Below are 22,833 nucleotides of genomic sequence, written 5' to 3'. Positions count from 1 at the left end.
CACACAGATCCTGAGGCTGCATTCATACCCAGGGTGTTCTCAGCTATTATTTAGAAGCAGCAGCTTTCTTTCTATCTAACCAAGATGCTAGAATACCTGACAAGCATGTTACAAGTGTGAAATTATTACATATATTAGTATTACACAAGTGAGCATACCTCTCCCTGCAGTCTGCTGACGATGAGCTGCAGTTTCTGCACCTCCTGCTCCTTCTCCAGCAGAGTCTCCTCCAGCTCCTCCACCCTCTGCGCGCCGTCGTCACGCAGCTTCTGCTGCAGGTTCAGCTCGGCTGAAGCCTGCGTGGTCAACAGCAGGGCCTCACCCAGCTGGAGACACACAGAAACATACATTTGTAGGTACACATATTTGTGCTTGCCTGGGTTTAACTGCAGGGATTTGTTTTCTTAATGACGGTTCCCAGTAAAGGTCAAATGAAAGCATCTCTGTCTACCTCTGTCTCCAGTCTGAAGATGGTGTTGTTGAGTTCGGATGACTTCTTGTCGCTGGTGTCTCTGTCGACCTCCAGGTCCTCCAGCTGTCTCTCTGTCAGCCACAACTTCTCAGACAGCGTCTGGGCATGCTGCGTCTGCTTTTCCAGGTTGTCCTGAACACAACACACACACACACACACAAATACACAGTTCAGAGCTCTGCCAAAGAGTATAGAAGCAAAGAAGCGAAACTCTAGTGTTTTTTATATAATGTCCGCTAGATGGCGCTGCGGTAGCCTTGCTGCCATTTTGGACTGTAAACGCCAATGAGTCCATAGCCATGAATGTATAAAGAGACGTCTGTAAATCAGAGGATAATGTTTTTTTAGGTAAATCAACTTCCCAGTAGGAACACTTAAATAGCCCTCATTTAAATCATTATGTCCTAAAAGTTGCAAAATTCACTAAAAGCTGAATCCAGAGTTATTTTCTTCGACAAAATGAACATGCATCAGACCCACGGGATTGCACCGCCCTGCACGCCCATATGACATATCTGGTTCTGCCAGCTTCCTGCTAGCTGTAGTCCTCAGCTTGTCTGGAGATGATGGAAATTAAAAAGTGCTTTTTTCGAGCTGCTGTGTACCTCAGCGTCCTGGATCTTGTTTTTGAGGGACTGCTGGAGAAAATTGAAGGCGTACTCCTGAGTGTTGGCCTCCACCATCACGTCCCGGGCGTCCTTCACCTCAATCTGTGAAGCACAGGAAAAAGAGTCAGCAATGCAAACACACGGATAAGTACAGTATAAGTCCATCCATCCATTCATCTGCTCACACCTCCATCTCTCTGTATCTCTCGCCCATCTCTCGGTTCTCTCTCTCCATCTCTATCATCTGCTCTCTCGTCCTCTTCATCTCGTTGTTCAGCTGAGTGTTGGTCCTCAGCAGGTCCTCGTTGTTCACCAGCAGGCCGCGCATCTCAAACCTTCACAGGGAGACAGTTTACAGTTTTCAGACGTTTACACTGAGATGACAGAGAGGAGTGAAGGCAAGCTTGAGTAACCCGTTGAGAATCTCTTTCTCACCTTGCTGCAATGAAGTAGAAGTGTACTACTGAGGGTGCGGTCAGTACACCGTGACATCACTTGGGGGTGTAGTAACAAGTGCAAAAAAATTTCAAATTCAAAGACTTCAAAGAGAAGGCCAGTCAAACGATGCTTTTCACCTCAGTGTTAAGTTACTTACTTAGTAAGTTAAGACAATCGTCAGCAAAGCCGCGATTTAACATGTCGTTATGTGTGGGGTCTCTCACATTTTCAAAATCTGCAGTGTGGGCCAGCCTTTAGCTGAAAAGCATCGTTTTACCAACCTCGTCTGGTTAAAGGTTTCCAATCTATCACACTCAACCACACCCACCTGTGATCTCACAGTGTACTGACCATGCCTACTTTACATCACTGAAGCGAGGTGACAAATTCCACCAGTGGAGGTCATCAAAAACAAGAATCTCAATAAGAAAAATAACATCATGTCTGACCTTATCTGGTTTCTCTCCTTCTCCATCTCCACACTCTCCGCCTCCAGGAACTGGTTACGCTAGAGAAAACACACACACACACATACCGTCAAAATGTTTTCTTACTTGTGGTAACAAACCACATTCTTACAGCAGGACTACATACAGTATTTATGAACCCCAAAATGGATCAGGTGAGGTCTACCTTCTGGCAGGCGTCCATCTGTTTGGTCAACTCCTCTATGTAGTCTTTTTTATGGGCCCCCCCCACAGTGTTAGAGCGCATACTGTAGTGGGTGGTGGGTGCCATCTGTAGCGACAAAAACATGGAAAAACATTACGCGGACGCGATGATAGAGAGTGTTTTATCTGTTTTGTGTGTGAGTAAACGTACAGTGTTGGTGACCTCGGACCTCTTCTTCAACAGAGTGTCGTAGGCGGAGAAACGGGGGCGGGGGGTGTTGAAGGTGTTGCCGGTGTTGAAGGAGTGGCCGGTGTTGAAGGAGTGGCCGGTGTTGAAGCTATGGCCGGTGTTGAGGGTGTGGCCGGCGTTGAAGTTGTGCATGCCAACCGGACTGGCGCTGCGACTGTTGTAGCTGTACAGGTTCATCTCTGAGGTGGAAGGAGACAGTCCACCAGGAGCCTGGAAATGAGGAAGGGGGCAGAGAGAGGAGGGTCAGTACCCTGCTGTAGACAGCCTCAGAAGACTGGGATTGTCCCTGGAAAATCACATGTGTACGGAAGCCTCGAGAGGCAAGTGAGCAAAATAATAATCCTGGTGATCCATTTTCTAAGTCTGATCTAAAAGGGTTTTCTCTCCTGTGTTTATGACTTAAGAACAGGTGGATAAAAAGGTTTTGCCAGGATAATCTTTCTAAGTTCCTTACATTTTTTTGTCAAACAGGAAGAGGAAAAAATGGCCAGGTGAAAAAAAAAAAAAAAAAATTGGCGGGGTCATTTTCCTAAATTACTTTCTTTTTTTTTTAATCTATGAAAACCGATGAAAAAGAAGTTGTGTCAGCTGAAAATCTTTTTTCTTTTGACAGGATCATCAAGTGTTTGTTGTTGTAATACTCATTTCAGCCACAAGAGGCTGAAGTGCACTACTACTCCATGTTCTAAAAAGGACTAAAAGCATGCATGTTTTCTTCCAGGTGAGTTTTAATTTCTCCATGCACTCCAAACACAAGGTAGGCCTACTATTGTGCATTAGCAAATTATGTAGCATTACTGTCAGGTCTTTCTTTTGGCTAGAAATGTATTTTAATCAGCGCTAATCTGCCATTAGAGAAAACACGAATGCTCTTATTCCTATTGAGAACATGGGGTAGTGTTGCACTTCAGCCTCTTGTGACCAAAATTAAAACAACACTAAGAAAAAACTAAAATTCAGCTTCCAAAAAAAAAAAAAATTCACTTGTTTTCACAGATTTAAAAAAAAAAAAGTAACTTAGAAAAATCATCCTTCCAATTTTTTTTTTTCCACCTGGCAAAACTTTTTTTCTCACCCGATTCACAGATGATTTTTTTAAGTCATAAACACAGGAGAGAAATCAATTTAGATCAGACTTAGAAAAATAGATCTCCAGAAGTTTTTTCCACACTTGCCTCTAAGGGCTTCCATACATGTGAGAATATGTATGGATAAAATGCAATGATGCTTTTCAAATCCTCCTCAGCATTTTCACAGATTCTGTAAGACTTGCTGGTGCTGAACCTGCATTTAAAACATTAGTTTGGCAGTTGCAAATACATGCTATTTTTATTTTATTTTAGACAAAACAATTGTTTCAGTTAAAATTTGGAGCATTTGAAGGGTTTTGTTTACAACCAAATTTTGATGGTATCAATTTATTATGTTTATGTGACATTAAGAGTATTTATAAAAACAAACAATCCTGAAAAGATAAGAAGAACTAATACAATCAAAAACAATGTATATAAGATATAGAAATAAGAATCAGTTTTTCCACTACAAACCTTGAAATCAGACATTCGGTACGTGGGGTTGTAATCAATGGAGGTCGTCGTGGCGTACGGACTGTTGAACACCCTGGGAGGGCTGTCGACAACACCATACTGTAAACAAACAAACAAACAACATAACTGTGATTAATACCAAACAACAGAACTACAAAATGAGAGAGACACAAGAAAAACCGACAGAATCAAAGTAATCAGAGTGAAGACTGAAGACCAATTCAGAAGTACAGATCAAGACACGATTGTTGGTTTGCATGAAAAAGTTCATAAACAGAAGAAAAGACAAAGTTGTAAACTGCTATATTTATTAAACATGGGCAACAATCCTGTTCATGAAATACAGCTAACACTGATAAGTTTCCTAACTGATATTCAAATCAAATTCAACAAATTAAATTGTAATAATCAAACACATCTGAACACGTGATGAAGAGGCATGTTAAGCTTGACAGTGAAGCTTTAACACATAGATTATTACAAAAAACAGGAAATATGTTATAGCTAATGGGAGATTAATTACTTTTTGTTGTCTAAACAGGATGATATAACTGGCTGTTAATTACTAATGATTATATGTGGTAAATTACTGTGGCAGATGCACATATATTGCAGTAAATACTTGTATTTGTATCATTTATTATAATTTAAACATACTGCAATATTGCATTAAAGGTGCTTATATTGATTAAATTTGATGTCAGATAATTTTATCATTGTATAATTCAGAGTTTCTCAACCATAATTAAGATCTTTTTTTTGTTGTCTTCAGAATTATAGGATTCGAGAAAACACATAAAAATGCCAGAAGAAGTTGAGAAACTCTGATATGATTGAATTTTGTGACTCAGGACGGTCAATGAGAAACCTTGAATTTGTGTTTCGTCCAGGTGATGGCGTTGTTCAACGACTGGAAAGGAAAAGTTTTATTATAGCAATGCTGCATAAGATGCGTATCGCTTCAACAGGATAATGACATTATGAAGATTTATGTGTGTTAAATTATTGCAAAGTGAGTTGGTTGCAGTAGTTGGAAAATACATGATAGATGCACTATTGCAGGATTTCTATTTTTGTCATTTACTGTATTTCTGTATGTTAATCATGTCCTTTTGCAATGTTTTATGAAAAGCGGATTTAATTAGATTCAGGATAAAGGAGATCTTAAATTAACATGAAACCTTGGACATTAATGGTTGAGGGTCTTCTATCTAAAAACAAGGTCAAAGACCAGACAACAGAGAGAAACTCGGGTATTAATAAAGTTTGTAATAACCCCAGCAAACGTCTCCACTTTACCAACTTCTTATTAAGTCCTAAAATTCTTATTTTTATGCAGTGAGAGATCAAGATATTTTGAAACAAGACAAACAATATGCACTAGAAAAAAGAAAAATTACACTTTAAATGTCATTGCATCTGCATTTCTTTCACTTGTTTTGTCCAGGAGATGGCACTGTTTAATAACTGGTTCTGTGTTTCTGGAATCACAGATATGACAGATATCCGATTATCATAAAAACTATCCCTAATCTCCCGGATCTGAATCATACACACACATACACAAAGTCCACGGTCCGCCTCACCCACCCTGTCAGACGTAGAGTCCCAGTCCCGTGAGGCCAGGGACTCCAGGGACCCCCGATAATGGTTCGGCCCCAGCCGGTTGCTCTCCCATCGGGACAGCCGGGGGCCATTCTCCCCCACTCTCCCGCCGCCTCCTCCTGGACCATCTGCATCCCTGCCACTCACCCCGTTGGTCTTGCTCCCGTTGTTGAGGTACAGCTCATATTTCGGGTTCTGACTGGTTGGCTCAGCTTGGGGCGTGGTGGGCTCCTCCTCTGACGGGCTGTCTGGCTGCTTGTTCGAGTCGAATTCGGACTCCTGGAGGAGAAGGGGAAGAAGGTGGGGAAGGAGGGATGAAATAAACCTGTGTGAAACATAGAAATATAGAAAAGTACATCTACTGGAGGGGTGAAAACAATCAGAATATACACTTGGCTTGGCTTGGAAGAACTTGTCCGTCTTTACTTTTGACTTCATAGCCAAGATTCGGCTTAGTCCCACCTCGGCACATAATGTAGATAATAAGCCACAATAAGCCGCCGGACTCTTACCAAGCAAATTATCAGACAGAAACTCAAGCAAACAGAATGCAAAAATGCACAAAAGTGTCATTTGTCCTAATTACTGCAATCATGCAGTAAAATCAACACAGTCATAGCGTGAAGGTTGTTGCTATTATTTTAGACAAAAGCCAAAAACATTTGAAGCTCATTTATGGGGAAAGAATCAAAAGGACGTTAGAGTTAAATACGTAAGCGACAGTTTGTAGCAATTTTGATTAGTACGATTGAAGACGTGGTGTCATGCTTTCAAGTCGTCATGCGGATTGCGAACGGCGCTTTAATCATGCAAGGAGATGCGTTTAAAAAAAGCTGCAGTGCCATGCTGTTGTGCCGTCTTGACGCAGAGAAGATGCAGAGATGTTCGTTTCATGCAAGGACGTCGAAGTGGTCGGCCTTTTCTTACCGATCCCATGCCGGAGTCAGCCACCGAGTCTCTACCGGAGTCTGTGGTTTGTGTTTTTCTCCTCGGTTCTGAATCAGTCTTCCCGGCGCTGCCTCGTACTGGACAATCGATCCTCGCAGTGATCTTACTATTAACGGTGCCTTTCTGAGCTGATTGAGCCTGACTGATCATCGTGAACGGAGAGGTCACAGTGATGCTGGGAAGCAAACCCTCGTTTCGTCTGACGCTGATCGGCGTGGACGGACTCGACTTGGACTTTGGAGACTCGACAGTCGCTGCGGAAGCAGACTTCGGGACTTGTACTGTTCCTGATGAGGGGCTCTGTGGGGAGGCTTCATCCGGACCGGAGAATTTACCGATCAGGTCTTTGACGCTGCCGGTTCGATGCAGGTTTGACCTGCGGGACAGGCCTGCAGCTGGTTTCTTTTGACTGGCTCTCCAGGCCTCTTCTTCCTTGGTGGTCTGGTGAGGACTAATCGGTGACTGGGAGGAAGTAGACTCGGGCGCATGCTGAAAGAGGTGAACCCAAAACACTGTTAGCCAGGAGTCTGAGCAGCACAGGTTAGTGGTGGGTGATATTACAGACATTATAAAATGGGTCGCTCAAATCAAGCAATGTGATTGGTTCATAGCCGTGATATAATAACCACATACAACGGAAATGACTTCTATTTCCTTTGCACTTTCGGTATCACTCCGTGCTGATTCCTTGAAAGCAGCACGTTAATGTGTTTTTCTCTCCTGTCTTTACAGTGTGTGGATGTTGTTGGCTGTTGATATGCATACATAATGACGTGAAGCCCAATGTGTGTGTCTGTGTGTGTGTGTTCCTATCCTGACATAAATCCCTCTTGAGGAAGTGCAACATCTGCTCGCTCATCTGAAAAATCCCCCCCCCCCTCCCCAAAACATCCCACTTTTTCACACAGAAATAAAAAGACAGATAAATATATAAACAGATAGACTACAAAATAATAGAAAAACAACTCATCCCACACTAAAAATAGAGAAAAAGAACAGAATTCGTATTTATTTTTTTTGCCAAAAATCCACTTGATTAAATCCAACTTTAATTAACATCATAACAAGAAGACCGATGCCACTTAGAGAAATGAAGTGGCGAGCGTCCAGGGGTTTAACTTTCGGGGCTCGAGGGTCCAAAGCACTGAGTGGCCTTAATCCAGGGTCTCGCCTGACAGCCTCCCCCAGGGACGGTGAGCCATGGCTGGGGTGGGAGAGGAGCCGGGTCCTGGGAGGACCGAGAGGGCTGGGGTTTAGGATCGCTGCTAATCACCCCGGTATTAAAATGTTTACAGGCCGTGGTGGGATTAGCTCTGAGCTGATGATTTTTAATGTTATTATTTCTGCCCTGTGAGCCGAGCGCACTCAGTTTGGACTCGTGGAATGAGGAGACGGGGACACACTCAGTGATGAAATGTGTGTGCTCTTGTATTTCTGTCCTTATGTACAGTACAATTATTGTGATGAGTTTCTCAACAATCAGGTCAAGATCCTATAATCTCAGTATATTTATTTTTTTTATAGTTATTTGAGGGCTAATTTATTGTTTTGCATAACATTGTACAGGAGTTTCTATTTTTCTAGTAATATACAACTAATTAAAACACATTTTCACATGATTTTGAACTACATTTTCTCCGAAATTTTGTACACATGGACATCTGGAAGTCAAGCAAGTCCTCACGCTTAAATGAGGACTTGTTCGTCAGTGCAAACAACCCAAATGAGCGCTTGCTGATCTGGCGCCCCAATGGTAGAACAAATACACAACAGTAGTACTTTAAGTTTAGCAAACCAAAGCTACTTGGTTAAGATTTTAGAAAGATTGTGTTTATGGCTCAAAGAAACCAAGGCTGGTGGGAGACACAACGTTGCCCACACATCCATCTACCCTGAACCTGTCCTCAAGACACCGTGAGACGGTCTGCGTTAAAGTAATTTGCGCTGTTAAGCCGTTTGAACAATCATTGCTGTCATTTTTCTGGAAAATTACGTTTCTAAACGTGCACAAGGAATCTGAATTTAGGAGATGGAGAAACCGACATTCAACTAAACGGAGCAATCACACAGAAAGACAGGCAGACAGCTTCATTCAGGAAAACCAGGTCCATATTCCCTAAAGTCCTGTCCACGCACACACATTGGTCCTCCATTCCCTGTGGCCTCACTACAGTACAGACATATGGCGTAGAGCTGTACACCATCTGACCCACATATATAACAGCAATGCATTCTGGGAACTACAGTGAATGCCTCCCTGATGTTTGGTGCAGAAGTGCTCAGGGGTTTTTCACCGGATGATGATGTACTGCTACCATTTAGCGTTGAAAAGTGAACATACAATATTGAACATGAAAGAGCTTTTTGGAAAACAATTCTGCTCTACTTGCTAGATCAAACACATTATCTTCTCTGCACAAAACTGGCATATAAACCATCATTTCATGTTTTTAAAACACATTTTCTTGCACGATTAATTGAAAAGTTGAGCAACTTAGAATTGTTGAAATTGAAGCAGCACAGGGCGAAAACCTGATTTTAGTCTGGTTATCTCAAGCTGCAAAAAACCTTGAATCCTACATTTCCCATAATGCAACTCAACATTGTTTTAAGTTAGACCCTCCCTGTCTGGTAAACCTCCAAGCTTCAAGTTTGAAATGCAGAGTTTCCATTCATATTTGTCGTGCCAAAGCCCAAGTTGATAACCCTGATGGCATCACTATGACATCATCAGGGTCACTTTCTCAGACTTGGTGGATCTCCTACAGAACCACAGAAGATCATACATTAACTGTTTTCACAGGCCGACTAGTAAATTAATCTTGATGTGTAAAATCAGTGGGATGCCCCTTTAACTATACACTGCCGTGGCTCCGTCTCCTGCATATTACACTAAGAGAAATGTAATTTGGTGTGGAAGATGTTGGACATGTTTGTGAGAGTTTACATGGATTTCTGTGATAGACAGGCTGGTTTACTCAGAGATCACACAGACATTCAGCTCTTGGCCATCTGCACACCGAACTATAGAAACTCTTCAAGTTGGGAACAATAAATTTGATCATCTGTCGGGACCAAACCAGCCACCTCCATTTTTAGCCAAAACACTTTCAAACATTTCATTATCTCCACCAGGCGTAAGCCTGTGGGGAGATAATGTGTTCAGTCGTGTGTGTGTGTCTGCCCGTCTGTCCATGGCTAATCTTGCATACTACTGGACCCATCAGCCTAGTATTTTTTGTGCTTATTTGTGGCTGTATGCTCAAGGACCTCTCGTGGTTGCAACTGCATTAGTAGCAAAATATATTTCCTGTAATAGGTTTAAACAAGCCTTACCTAGTCTGTTGCAGCACACATTTTGGCCTTTGTTGTGGCTTAAAAAATGACATCCGTAGAAAAGTTTGGTCTCTTTTTGAACCGGAGCATCTGCAGATTAATTCAATACGATCAAATCCATTACGATCCACTAAAGTTAGGTGCGATACAAGATGAATAAATCCCTGTTTTTGTTATCTTCATCACGATCTTGACTGTAAGGGAGCCTGGAGGGACAATTAAGGGAGATTCAACTCTTTGTTTGGGAGGGGAGAGGGAGACACACCTGGCGGAGATCTGCACTTTTGTTTTCTAGTGTGTTTCTGGCCACCTAACTTCTTCCTTCTTCTACTGGTTGTTTTCTTGTTCCTTTGGATTGTTTTCTGTTTTCCTCGGGTTGCGTTGCAGCTTCTGTTTATTTTCTTGGTTCTGGTTGTTTTTTAGCTTCTCGTGGCTGTTCTTTAGCTTCTTTAGGTTGAGTTGTAGCTTCACCTGGTTGTTTTTCAACTTCTTCTGGTTGATTTGTAGCTTTTCTTGATTATTTTGAAGCTTCTCCTGGATGTTTTGTAGCTTCTCCTTGTGGTTTTCAAGTTCTTTCAGGCATTTTTCTAGCTTTTCAGTTCCGTTTTATAGCTTCTCCTGGTTGTTTTCCGGCCTTTTCGGGTTGCTTTTTAGTTTATTCAGGTTGTTTTTTAGTGTCTTCGGGCAGTTTTCTACCTTTTCATTGATGTTTGTGGTCGTTTTCTGGCTTTTGGGGTTCTTGTTCTGCTTCTTCAGATTAGTTTCTCTCTACTTTAGGTTGTTCATAGCTGTGTTTTAGCTTCTTTGGGTTGTATTCAGGGTTGTTTTGTACTTTCTCCTGGTTGTTTTCAAGTTATTTTTTGTTGTTTTCTAGTTTGTCTTAGAAAATTAGTTAAAAGACAGCTGAGAGAAGAAAATTACTGTTAACATTCCTGCCACTTTTTTCATGTGGCCATGTATGAACGCGTGTGTGTAACTACTTCTCACTTTCTTCAATTCAAACTGTAGATTCAAACTTGATTTGAACCCTCAGTGCTTCTTGGAGCTAATCACTTTTCGTCACTTTCTCCTCACACAGAAACCTCTCACAATCTAAACTCAGAGTTATTACTGCGAGACACACATCACCTTAACATCACACACGCTACACACACAAAAGTAAAATGATCACGGCAGCAGAGAGGGAGAGAGGAAACGACAGCGTAATAAAAAATAAAATAAATAACCAATTAGTGGCGGCAGTCTTGTGTTGGACACGTACGTCTCTCACAGAGAGCAAAACGTCGAGCTCCGTTTGGCCCGAAGCAATCTGCTTGGCAATATGTTCCTGTGTTGTTGTTGTGTTTGCCCCCCCCCACTCCTCCCCTCTCCATGACTGTAAATAACAGAGATTATTTACCAACCGGCGCTCTGTCCTCGCCTTAAGGCCGGCCCGTTTTTACACTTTGCTTAGCCGACAATTATCCCTTCAACTGGAATATTTGTTACAAATCAGGCTGAAATCTGGTCAAACTAATCCTGGATGTCTGGATTTCACATGGGAATAACAGAAATGAGCTCAGATGTTTTTGATCACTGGGTGAGCCTGTCAAATATGTCTATTAGTGATGTGTTAAATATGGAGAGCTAAAAGCAGCTTAGTAAGGGCATGTTGTTGGTAGAGCAACAGCACAAACTGTTACAGAAAATTTGAATCCATGTCATACTAGCTTGCCGGGAAAAAGGCTAAATAACACTCCAAACGTACAGTACATGTTAGTGAGGAAAAACTGGCATGGCAATTTTCAAACAGGTCCCTTGACCTCTGACCTCAAGATATGTGAATGAAAATGGGTTCTCTGGGTACCCACGAGTCTCCCCTTTACAGACATGCCCACTTTATGATAATTACATGTAGTTTGGGGCAAGTCATCGTCAAGTCAGCACACTGACACACTGACAGTTGTTGTTGCCTGTTGGGCTGCAGTTTGCCATGTTATGATTTGAGCATATCTTTTATGCTAAATGCAGTACCTGTGAGGGTTTCTGGACAATATTTGTCATTATTTTGTGTTGGTAATTGATTTTCAATAATAAATGTATACATACATTTGCATAAAGCAAGCATATTTGCCCACTCCCATGTTGATAAGAGTATCAAATACTTGATAAATCTCCCTTTAAGGTACATTTTGAACAGATAAAAAATGTGCGATAAATTTTTGATTAAATATTTTAATCGACCGACAGCCCAAATAAACGCGCAACATTTTGTGAAACAAATACTCAAAAATATTAACCAGAAGAAATACACAAAAATTGTGTGTTGACCTTTTCACGCACTTAAGAACCGAGCACTGCATTTGTTCCTATACAATGGAACCAAATTAGAATATTATAAAACTAAATTTATCCCAGGCTGATCTTTACAAAACATATTTTGCCCCAAACATTTTCCCATGAGCATAAAGCTGCAGAGGCTTTTTTTTTTACACCCCAGATGTCCTCAACTGATGTCTAATTGCACCTGTGTCCCTTTATAGAACAGTGTTTCTTTATTTCTGAGAGATTTATACGTTTCTGATAATTACTAAGAGTATTGAGCGCATCCAGCTGCTCCTCTCATAAATCCATAAACAGACAATGCCTGGTCTTACACTATAATTTACACATTTATAGTTATTACTTCAGCTCTTATTACTAATAATAATTATTATGATTATCACGCACAATGCAGTTCTACAGCATGTTGTGCCGCTGAGGCCTTAACCTCTAATATGAGAGAACACAGGACATACATACAGTAGCTCCCATTCAGCAGACGGCTGTGTGTGCGCTATAAAAGTTGCCAATCTAGGATGGATCACTGAATCTACAAAAACCTATTCATTAAATCTGATCTGAATCTATTAGATTTATATCTAATCAAAATGATGTGTGATTATACAAATCCTGGCTCATTTTCTGACAGATTAACCTCAAATAATCTGATAAAAAGGTTACTGAGCCTCTCTTAGGGCACAGCGGCTCGTCTAGATTAGCAGGACGAAGCGTGAGACCGAAGGTGTCGAGGGTCTGAATCCCCTCAATTTTGGAAGGCATTGCCACGCAACATATTTTGCCCATTTATGTATGAGATTACACAAGTGACACTGTAAAGTTAGTGTACAGTAGTTAGCTGTTTTAGTGAAAATACGAGTGTTTTGAATCATATAGATGACAGAAGAGAATTAGATTACACTGGAGGATTAGTTTGAGAAGTATCTACAGATGGGTTGAGTCTTAATTGTCCATTGTGATCCATTGAAATTAATCGTGTGTGAATTCAGCTGTTAAATGTGAAGAAGCAAACTATGAACTTTATGAACCACCTTTCACAATCTACTCGAAAGCCATTCAAATGATCGATTATTGGTGCAGTTTCACTTTTAATTCCTCCTGAAAAATCTGGTATTTTTCAATGGAAATCTGCAGAAACTGAAAAGGATGAGCCTGATCCGTGTTGTGTTTCTGTGCAGGAGCTGCAGCATGTTGGCAGCCGGCCTGTCTCCTGTTTGTATTTAAGCTTCACAAGTTAAACTGTGGTGACACTTTGACAGGTTTCCTGTTATAATAAGACTCCAAACCAGGTTTCTTCCCTCATCGTTTCCTGTCACAACTGTGTCAGCCTATTATGGGATTTTTTTGTTGTTGTTTTTTTTAGGGAGATGATGCTGTGGGTATGTATATGTATGTGTGTGTGTGTGTGTGTGTGTAGGTCTGCATCTGTGTGTGTGACAGACAGAGCCAGATGAGCAGGCAGATGTTTCCTCTGTCTCCACTCCGACTGTCTGAGAAAGACTGACAACAGCTGGACCAATGCCAGACACACACGCGCACGCACACATGCACGCTCGCACAGGTAGACAAAGACACAGTGGCACTGTTCTGCCTCAACCAAACTGCACTGAGAGGTTTCTCTTCGCATTTTATTTTTACTTTGTTGGTTAGATCTCGTCTACTATAAGTTGAACTTGTTGAACTAAAATATTTTAGATTTGGTTTAAGTTCAAACCAACATCATTTTTCTTGCAGGCTGTGTTTTATACTTAAAGTTCTTTTGCATACTTGTCATATTATGGACAGTTTCACATCTTAGGTCTTTCAACTAACTCCATTGTAAACCCGTGTTATTAGACAGACGGAGCAAGTGATGTAGTATTAATAGCGTGAGAGTCTAATAAGGTGCAAATCATTTTATAAAAATATGCTCTACCAAATGGTTCAGTTGTCCTTTTATGGTAAAGGTAGTAAAGCTACAGTTTGACTGTCTAAAAACATGAGCTACCAAATGGTTGAATTGTCCTTTACTGGTAAAAGTAGTGATGCTAAGATAAGTTTTATGAAATAAAAAAAAAAAACGTATGAACTTATTCACTGTTGTTAATATAATTTGTTAGTATCATATATTTAATATTATTCCATTATATATATGCTGAAATCATTTAATAAGTATGATTTTTCTACTGTCTAAAAACATGCTCTACCAAACGGTCGAATTGTCCTTTACTGGTAAAAGCAGTTATGCTAAAGATAATACTTTTTATGAATTAAAAAAAAACTCAACCTAACATAACCTAACATTCACTGTTGTTAATATCATTTGTTAATATCATATATTTAATGTTATTCCATAATATATTTGATGAAAAGTTATATCGTTATGTTTTTCACCATTTCTGAGATAGTAGCTTACAGTACTGTAAATATCTACAATAAATACATGGAAATAATACTAGTACTAGTAATACTACTAATTTCATAGTAAATGTTCATATAATTTAATATTATCATATATTTACTGTTGTTCCATTATATATTTGAAGAAAAAAAATACATCAGTATAATTTTCACACTATTTCTAAGATAGAAGCGTACTGTAAATATCTAGACTAAATACATGGAAATAATACTAGTACTGGTAATACTAATAATTTCATGGTAATAGATTGACATATGTTGGTATACTAACCTATTACTGCAAAATAACACTACATGGTTTGTATTATTCTTTTACCATGAAGTGACATCTTAACTGTTTAGTAGGGGCCTATATTAAATAAATTATAAATAACTGTCCGGTCTGTCTGTTTCTAAAATAAACATTGATTGTTATTATTATTGCCCCAAGGACATAAAAATGCAATGATAAATAATTGCTTTTGTCTTAGTGAGGACATTAATGGGCTAATGCAGAGTGGGACCATTCATATTGTTCCTTGCATGTTTGTGTCTAAGGTGCGTTCTGATTGGGTCATGAAGCTGAATTTAAAATGTCCAAACCTACTGTATTTGGAGCTTTAGCTGAACCCTAACCCTGCAGGATGGTAGCTTGGGTTAGGTGCGTTGTTAGTCTGGTTTGTTAGGCCCAAAAAAACACCAACATACAAACAATAAATACCGTTAGGCATTGTTTGTTAGAGGTTTGACTGTGCCAAGAACGAGCAGGCAGAATAAACCTCTGAGAACAACCTAAAGCGAGTTGAGACAACAGATCAGAGAGGAGCTGTGGGTGCTGTGAGTTTAGATGCTGAGTAGAACTGTACCATGTTGTTTCCTTGCTCTGTCTCGTTGTTTCCCAGCATGGTGCGATCACTCCGTCTGCTGTTAGACGTTTCCTCTCTGAAGGAAAAGTGCAATGTTTAAATTGTTTTCTAGTAAGAAAACAACAGGTTTTTGAATAATGTAAAGTCGATCAAGGTTAAACTAAATCAATTCTGGTCAGTTCGTATTTAGACAGAATGTGGCGTTTAGGTACCTGTGGGATTGTTTGAGTATTTTCTGTGTGAAACAGGTGAGTCTCTGCGTCTCTTCTTGGTACCTCTGCAGGTCTTGTGTCAGCAGGTTACGGAGCGCGCTCAGTGCCTCCTCCTGGAACACCAAACTCTCTGATTGGAGCAAACGCTCGGTGACGGAGGCTTGAAGCTCCCGACAAGCACACAGCTGAAACTGGGGAGGAAAATAACGGACAAGAGTTTCACTGATAGGCTTTATAGGAGCTGCTATGAGGAAATACAGCAATCAAACATCAGTAACTTAACCTACAAAACAAAACACCGGTCAACCAACGGTCTGGAACACGGATCTCCTGGTTAAAAGTCCGGTGTTTGCTTGGCAATATGTATCACCAAATAACACATTTTGATAAAGCCTAAAGTTTATACGTCTTTTCTTATTTGCTTACTTTTTGACATGATATTTTTTGTCAGTTTTGGCACCCGATTCACGCCATCATAATTGCGTTATCGCTCGCTATAAGCATCATAGATGTGGGTCAGTAGGGGCCTGCTACGCCTACTACGTTGTAAAAGTGAAAGCGAAACTTAAAACCAATAAGTTCCAACATGTAAAACTGAATGAAACGTTACATTTTGAACACAAACAAAACAGCTTGTTAAGGTTTAGGCCACAAAACTACAACTTCTCTAGGTTTAGACAAACAAAAACACTTAGTTAAGTTCAGTGACAAAACTTAACGTTTTGGCTTAAAATGAATATGTTTCAAAAGTGAAACTCGGTCCCCTGTGTGAAAGTACTGTTTTGTTTTGTACTTTTCTTCCTTCTTTTGGTGATCTCCCACGTGAATTGATGATAACACCCACATCAGTGAGGTTAACCACTGATAACGCACGTTTAAATGGCCTGATAACAGTCTAATTGGCTGTTGTTGGTTTTTTTTAACCCACTGTGACCAGTGTGTATGATAACAGTTTCCTGCTGTGGTCACTTACAGTGGACGCCTGAAGGCTGGAGTTTCTCTTCAGCTCTTGTTCGGTCTGTTTCTTCTTCTCCTGAAGATGGAAAAGCTCAGTGGTCAGCAGCTGCTGGCGGCCTTCAATCTGCAAGAGTCTGACAACACAAATACAAACATTTAGTTTAGAAAGATGTACTTCTTCAATTAGAATTCACACCGTGTCAGGTTAATTAATTATAATATATACTTTTATATACAGTATATTTACAATGCGACACATTTCTGGAATTATGGACTGGACTCTTTGACACATTTATAAACTTAGTTAATAGTTATTTTACTGTTAAACAATGAAATATACACATATAAACAAGCTAATAAAATAAATTGAATGTCAATGAACAACAATTAGCAAAAAAATGTGCAGGATAATCTTCCATGTTTGAGGTCAATACTGCAAATTTGATTTGTTTTTATGAATGCACACAATGGGAGCTTTTACCCCTCAGGTGCTGCTGTTTTACAGTAAATATTTTCCGTGAACACACACCTTGAATTCAGTGACAACATGACAGGAAAGACCTCTCTGTTCTCTATTTGTCTTCTAGCAGCTGAGAAAACACTGACGATAGATACGGCATCACATCGCCTTTGATACTTTTGTTCTCTTCTTCGGGCTGTTCTGGGGTATAAACTAAAAGGTTAGTCGTGAACTTGGGATTTGAACTATCAACCTTCTGGTCTCTCTTCCTGATCCCTCAAAGCAAACTGAAACTGTTCCTTCCTTGAACAAACACAGTGGTGTTTTCATAGAGACACACAGAGCTAATGATTGATGCTCCCAGTTTAACGTCAAGTGCAGCCAAATACACTCACCATGTGACCACAGCCGGAGTCACACCATCATGTACTGTTGTGCCCCGGTTACATTCACTCTTCTTATCTACTGTAGTGATATCTCTTTAAAACTACAAGTACAGAGTAGTAGCAGAGGTACAGCAGGACTATCAGTCAGAGTAGAATTAATAATACAAGCAGCAATTGTACTAGTACTGGCATCAGTGTAGTAGAAGTAGATGTAAAAGGTATTTCCTACAGTAGCAGCAGTAGCTGTTGTAGTGGTACTTGTACTACACTGGAGGAACTACTTGTTAGCAATTATTATAATACTAATGTTAGTCTGAGTAGCAGACTTAGTAGTAGTACCAAGAGGAAAAAATAGGGGCAGTAGTATGTGTAGGATCAGCAGTAATAGTATATAGAACATATTGTGTAGCAGCAGTGTAATTATAGCAGTATTAGTGTTAATGTTCGTACAAGTAGTACTACTTGGTGGCAGTGGTAATAGCCTACAAGTACTACTAGTACTGCTAGGAGCATCCATGCAGTAGTACCAATAGTTGCAAAAGTATTACTTGTAATATTTGTCAGTGTAGCAGTGGAAAGTAGTTATTGTAAAAATTAAAAGTTATAGTAGTAGAGTTGTAGCAATTATATCATTAGTTGTAGTAGTGATAGTGCTAGTGCTTGTATTATTAGTACTGCTAGTGTCAGTAGAAGTAGTCGTACTACTGCTAGGAGCATCCGTGCAGTAGTAGTACCAATAGTTGCAAAAGTATTACTTGTGATATTAGTCAGTGTAGCAGTGTATAGTATTACTACCGATAAAAGTAGTAGTATATTAGTAGTAGTAATAACTATAGCATAACTTGTAGTAGAACTAATCCTTTTACTTTTAGTACTGCTTGTGACAGTAGAAGTAGTCGTTCTATTTGGTAGTAGATGTAGTAGCTCTAGCAGCAGCATTAATAGTACTAATAACACTACAAGGCATAGCAGAGTAGTAGTAGCAGCACTACCAATAGTAGTAGAGTTGTATTAACTATAGTATTAGTTGTAGTAGTACTAGTGATTGTACTATTAGTATTGCTAGTGTCAATAAAAGTAGACATACTACTGGTAGTAGATGTAGTAGCTCTAACAGCAGCATTAATAGTACTAATAGGTATAGCAGAGTATTATTATTATTATTAGTAGTAGTAGTAGAAGTTAGAGCAACAGTAGCTAAACTAGCAGTAGTAATAGCAGTAGTAATAGTTGTACTAGTATTAGTTTAGTAGCAGCAACACAATACTTGTGGTAGTAGTACTAAGAGGAGAATATATGAACTATAGAGCCAGTAAAGCAGTGCAGTCAGCCATCAGACTGCAGTTGAGCGTGTGTCCACTGGGAGGCGCTAACCCTCTGTAACAGAGTGTCAGAACAGCAGGTGATAAGAGGCAGAGAAGTGTTTTGTTTGTGAGGAAGAAGAGGAGGCTCATCTGAGGGAAGCCTTTGATGAACCAACTGAAGACGTGACATCAACATGTAGAGAAAGACAAATTAGTAGAAATGACACAAACAACGGTACGACACAAAGGCCCTCTGGGAAATATATTAACACTCTGTTAATGAGTTTTCAAGGACTCCACTGAGGAGTATAAACCTAAAAGACAATGATGGTCTCTGATTTATATTCACTCTGTCCTGCTGGAACAAACCGTATTAGCTAAGTATAGTTCTCTTTAATGTTGCAGGTTTATGGATAAAAAAACAAACTATTCAAACCCATAGATATTTCAATATAATAGCAATATTTTGATGAAAAGCTAAGTGTGCGAGGACTTTTTTCATTATCATAATATTGCAATATAACTTAAATGTTGTCTTGTTCTGCTCTAAAAGGCTGCACTGTAGTGAAGTAAAACAGTAAACATGCATACATATTAGATTGTGATGCTTAGTTCTTTAATAATAATAATAATAATAATAATAATAATAATAATAATAATAACAACAATAATACGAATAACAAAAATAATAATACATAATTTTTCCATGTATCTGTACATTTTATATTTTAATTAGTGGTAGCTTTTAGTTTTTGTTAAAAAAGACAAACAACAACAAAAACAATAACTAAAATGACTTCTTCGTTACTTTTATATTTTGTTTTTGAAAATGAATAATAACAATAATAAGTATGAAAATAAGAATTATAATAAATTAATAATAATAATACATCATTTGTCCACCTATCTGTACATTTTATTTTTTAATTATTTGTGACTTTTGTCAATTTTTGTTATAAAAAAACCCCAATAATGACAAAAACTAACAATTTTATTTTAATTTTAGATTTAGTTTTTTTTATTGATAAAAATAAATAAATAATAATTATTACACTAAGATTAAGAATAATACATAATTTTTCCATGTATTAGTACATTTTGTATTTTAATTCTGTGTAGCTTTTATTAGTTTTTGTTAAAAAACAATAACAACAACAAAACTACTAACTAACAATAACTTTCTTTACTTTTAGATATAGTTTGTTAAAAAATAATAAGAGTAAGAACAAGAATAAGAATAATACATAATTTTCCACATATTTGTATGTTTTATATTTTAATTATTTGTAGCTTTTGTTTTTTGTTTAAAAACAACAACAACAACAACAAAAAAGGTTTGGGTAGAAATAAAAAAGTGATTCCCCTCAACAGTAACGCCATTACCATGGCAACCTATATGCAGCCTACTACAGGCCTTTTCCTGCTATTTTAACTTCAACTCAGAAATCTAGTGGAGACGTTTCTGCTCTGTTTCACGTCAACGTTTGGAGGAAAATGAACATCTTGAGTGGAATCTCGCGGAGATTTCAAGACTTTGAAGCTTCGTGCAAATGAGCCATTTTGTCACCTGTCAATCAGAATTGATCTTAACCAATCAAATGACTTCATTAAAACGCTGCCTGTGACGAGAGACGAGGAACATCATCCATCGGTGTGAAAAGACAGTAATTACCAATGAATATCAGTGTGTGTGTGTGTGTGTGTGTTGACAATTTGAAAATCACTCACACACACACACACTATGCCAGCTGTCAGTGTGTTCTGATTAGGTGCTTACGTACAGGAGCGCGTGAATAGGGCTCCGTAATTGCTTGAATGTATGTGACAAACACATTTCACTCCATAATTGCAGGTAAAAAATGTGTGGGTGTTATTTATTTTTACAATAATGCATCTCTCCCCACTTGCAGACCATCACATATATAATTTTCACCGTGTCGAGGTCACTCAGGATGTATACACTCTGTGCGTATATATAGCACAAAAAGAATCCATTTCGATGCATAAAATCCACTCCACAAAGCGTTCCTATCATGGATAAAGGTGACGCTACAGTATAGACCTGTATGTAAATGAACACACTTCATATTGTTTGTGTTTCTACATGCATATCTGCAATTAAATATAAAGTTTACTGTTTGTCAGTGGAAATAGAAGTTACATTCTCAGCGTGAGGATTTTCTGCTTTTCTCTGTTTTATTCATCCTCATTATTATTGTGAATTTAATGTATTTTGGACTGTTTTACAGACGTGAAGATTCATCAATGGAAAAAAGAATGAATTACGGAGTTAATTATTATTATTACTGCTATAATTATTATTATCATCATCATCGTCATAATCCTCATTGTTATGAATAAAAAGAAGAAGAGTGGAAATGAAGAATAAGAGGAGGCGTGATGGGAAGATACTTGGTACAAACAGGAGTAGATGGGGTGAGAAAGAGCAGAGAGACTTGAGGGAAGATGATAAACAGCTGAGGGAAGGACGAGGAATGCAACAATGAAGCAAAGATGTTTTGACATTTGGTGAGCAGGAGGAAAGACAGATAGAAGGGAGTGAAGAAAAGAGAAATCGTGTTTAGTTTTGTTCTATTACACAACCGTGCAACGTACTTTTAAATCAGAAAGTAAGACATGAACAAATCATTTAGAGGAAAATAAAGTGAAAGACAAGGAATAAAAAAAGAGAAAAATACAACAAAAATGAAACACTAAGGACAAAGTGAAAAAGAAACAATTTAAAAAATAGGGTTGTATTAAAATATTTAATCGCATGATTGTCCATCATTAATCACGATTAATCGCAAATTAATCACACATTTTCTATCTGTTTAAAATGCACCTCAAAGGGAGATTTGTCAAGTATTTAATACTCTTATCAACATGGGAGTGGGAAAATATGCTGCTTTATGCAAATATATGTATATATTTATTACTGGAAATCAATTACCAACACAAATCAATGACAAATATTGTCCAGAAACCCTCACAGGTACTGCATTTAGCATAAAAGATATGCTCAAATCACAACATGGCAAACTCAAGCCCAACAGGCAACAACAGCTGTCAGTGTGTCAGTGTGCTGACTTGACTATGACTTGCCCCAAACTGCATGTGATTATCATAAAGTGGGCATGTCTGTAAAGGGGAGACTCGTGGGTACCCATAGAACCCATTTTCAGTCACATATCTAGAGGTCAGAGGTCAAGGGACCCCTTTGAAAATGGCCATGCCAGTTTTTCTTCCCCAAAATTTAGCGCAAGTTTGGAGCGTTATTTAACATCCATTAGGTTTTCTAGTTTCATTTGATGCCAGTTTCTTCACGAATTTGCGTAATTGTGTTATCGCATTAACTTCGACAGCCGTAGTTCTATTACCCAACCGTACGTGTGAAATTAAATCACAAAGAAAGACATGAACAAATCATAGAGAGAAAAGGAAAGTGAAAGACAAGGAAGAAAGAAAGAAAAAACAAATTAAACAAACTAATGATAAAACGAAAAAGAAATAAAAAAAAAAACTATGTATAAATGATCCTCCTAAGCTTTTTATCTGGATAAATCATTCAAGCCACCTTGCAGATTGATTTCACACTCAGGAGATTTTGAAGATATGAAGAAGAATGAACAGATTATCCTTCAGAGAAGGAGATGAAGATGATGATGACGAGGGGGTTGGCAGAGTTCAGCTGGGTGTTTTCCAAACTGCCAGTCTGCCTGTTAGTCTTGGCAACGAGCTTAACTCTCCTTGCGTAACCAGACCAAAGACTCGGTTTCTGTCCGTCTATCTATCTATGGGAAAATAGCTCTGAAAACAACCCAATAAAACTACATCTATCATCTATCCCTCCACCGAGTGCTGCTGGCTCTATGCTGGCTTGTACTGCTGTGTGTCCATCATGCACTGCTGCAGATAATAAAGAACGTCTTGTTGTTTTTACATGAAGCAGGTCAGGAGTTCAGGTTTGTTTCACTTCAGAGGTTTCCCCTCAGAGGTTTCTTTAACTGTTTTTTGATAATGATCAAAATGTAAATATAAAGAATCAAGTTTAGTTTCTTTTTTATTATCATTATTCTGCTACTGTGTTTACATCGGAGGATCAGTTCACCCAAATAAACCTAATGGTATCAGG

At 38.8% G+C, this 22,833-nt stretch overlaps 1 protein-coding gene across 3 annotated transcripts in view; it reads right to left on the bottom strand.

Moving 5' to 3' along the window:
• Positions 1-22,833, bottom strand: part of LOC119478013 (myosin-7-like) — a 39,423-nt gene that overhangs the window by 4,231 nt on the left and 12,359 nt on the right. Inside the window, exons 4-16 of one of the 3 annotated variants that reach the window (XM_037752386.1) lie at positions 16,565-16,682; positions 15,592-15,782; positions 15,380-15,455; positions 6,459-6,968; positions 5,517-5,810; positions 3,927-4,025; positions 2,341-2,589; positions 2,152-2,256; positions 1,968-2,026; positions 1,268-1,415; positions 1,078-1,182; positions 452-604; positions 159-326 (exon numbers count right to left, since the gene is read on the bottom strand). In XM_037752386.1, coding sequence (XP_037608314.1) covers positions 159-326; positions 452-604; positions 1,078-1,182; positions 1,268-1,415; positions 1,968-2,026; positions 2,152-2,256; positions 2,341-2,589; positions 3,927-4,025; positions 5,517-5,810; positions 6,459-6,968; positions 15,380-15,455; positions 15,592-15,782; positions 16,565-16,682 — 2,275 coding nt within the window. The remainder of the gene's footprint in view (positions 1-158; positions 327-451; positions 605-1,077; positions 1,183-1,267; positions 1,416-1,967; positions 2,027-2,151; positions 2,257-2,340; positions 2,590-3,926; positions 4,026-5,516; positions 5,811-6,458; positions 6,969-15,379; positions 15,456-15,591; positions 15,783-16,564; positions 16,683-22,833) is intronic. The other 2 variants (XM_037752387.1, XM_037752388.1) reach the window with 2 other exon arrangements.

The sequence above is a fragment of the Sebastes umbrosus genome, chromosome 19 (assembly GCF_015220745.1).
Source record: "Sebastes umbrosus isolate fSebUmb1 chromosome 19, fSebUmb1.pri, whole genome shotgun sequence".
In the NCBI taxonomy this organism is placed as follows: domain Eukaryota; kingdom Metazoa; phylum Chordata; class Actinopteri; order Perciformes; family Sebastidae; genus Sebastes; species Sebastes umbrosus.
Note: the sequence above shows the minus strand (reverse complement) of the source record. Positions and strands in the feature narration are given on the sequence as shown.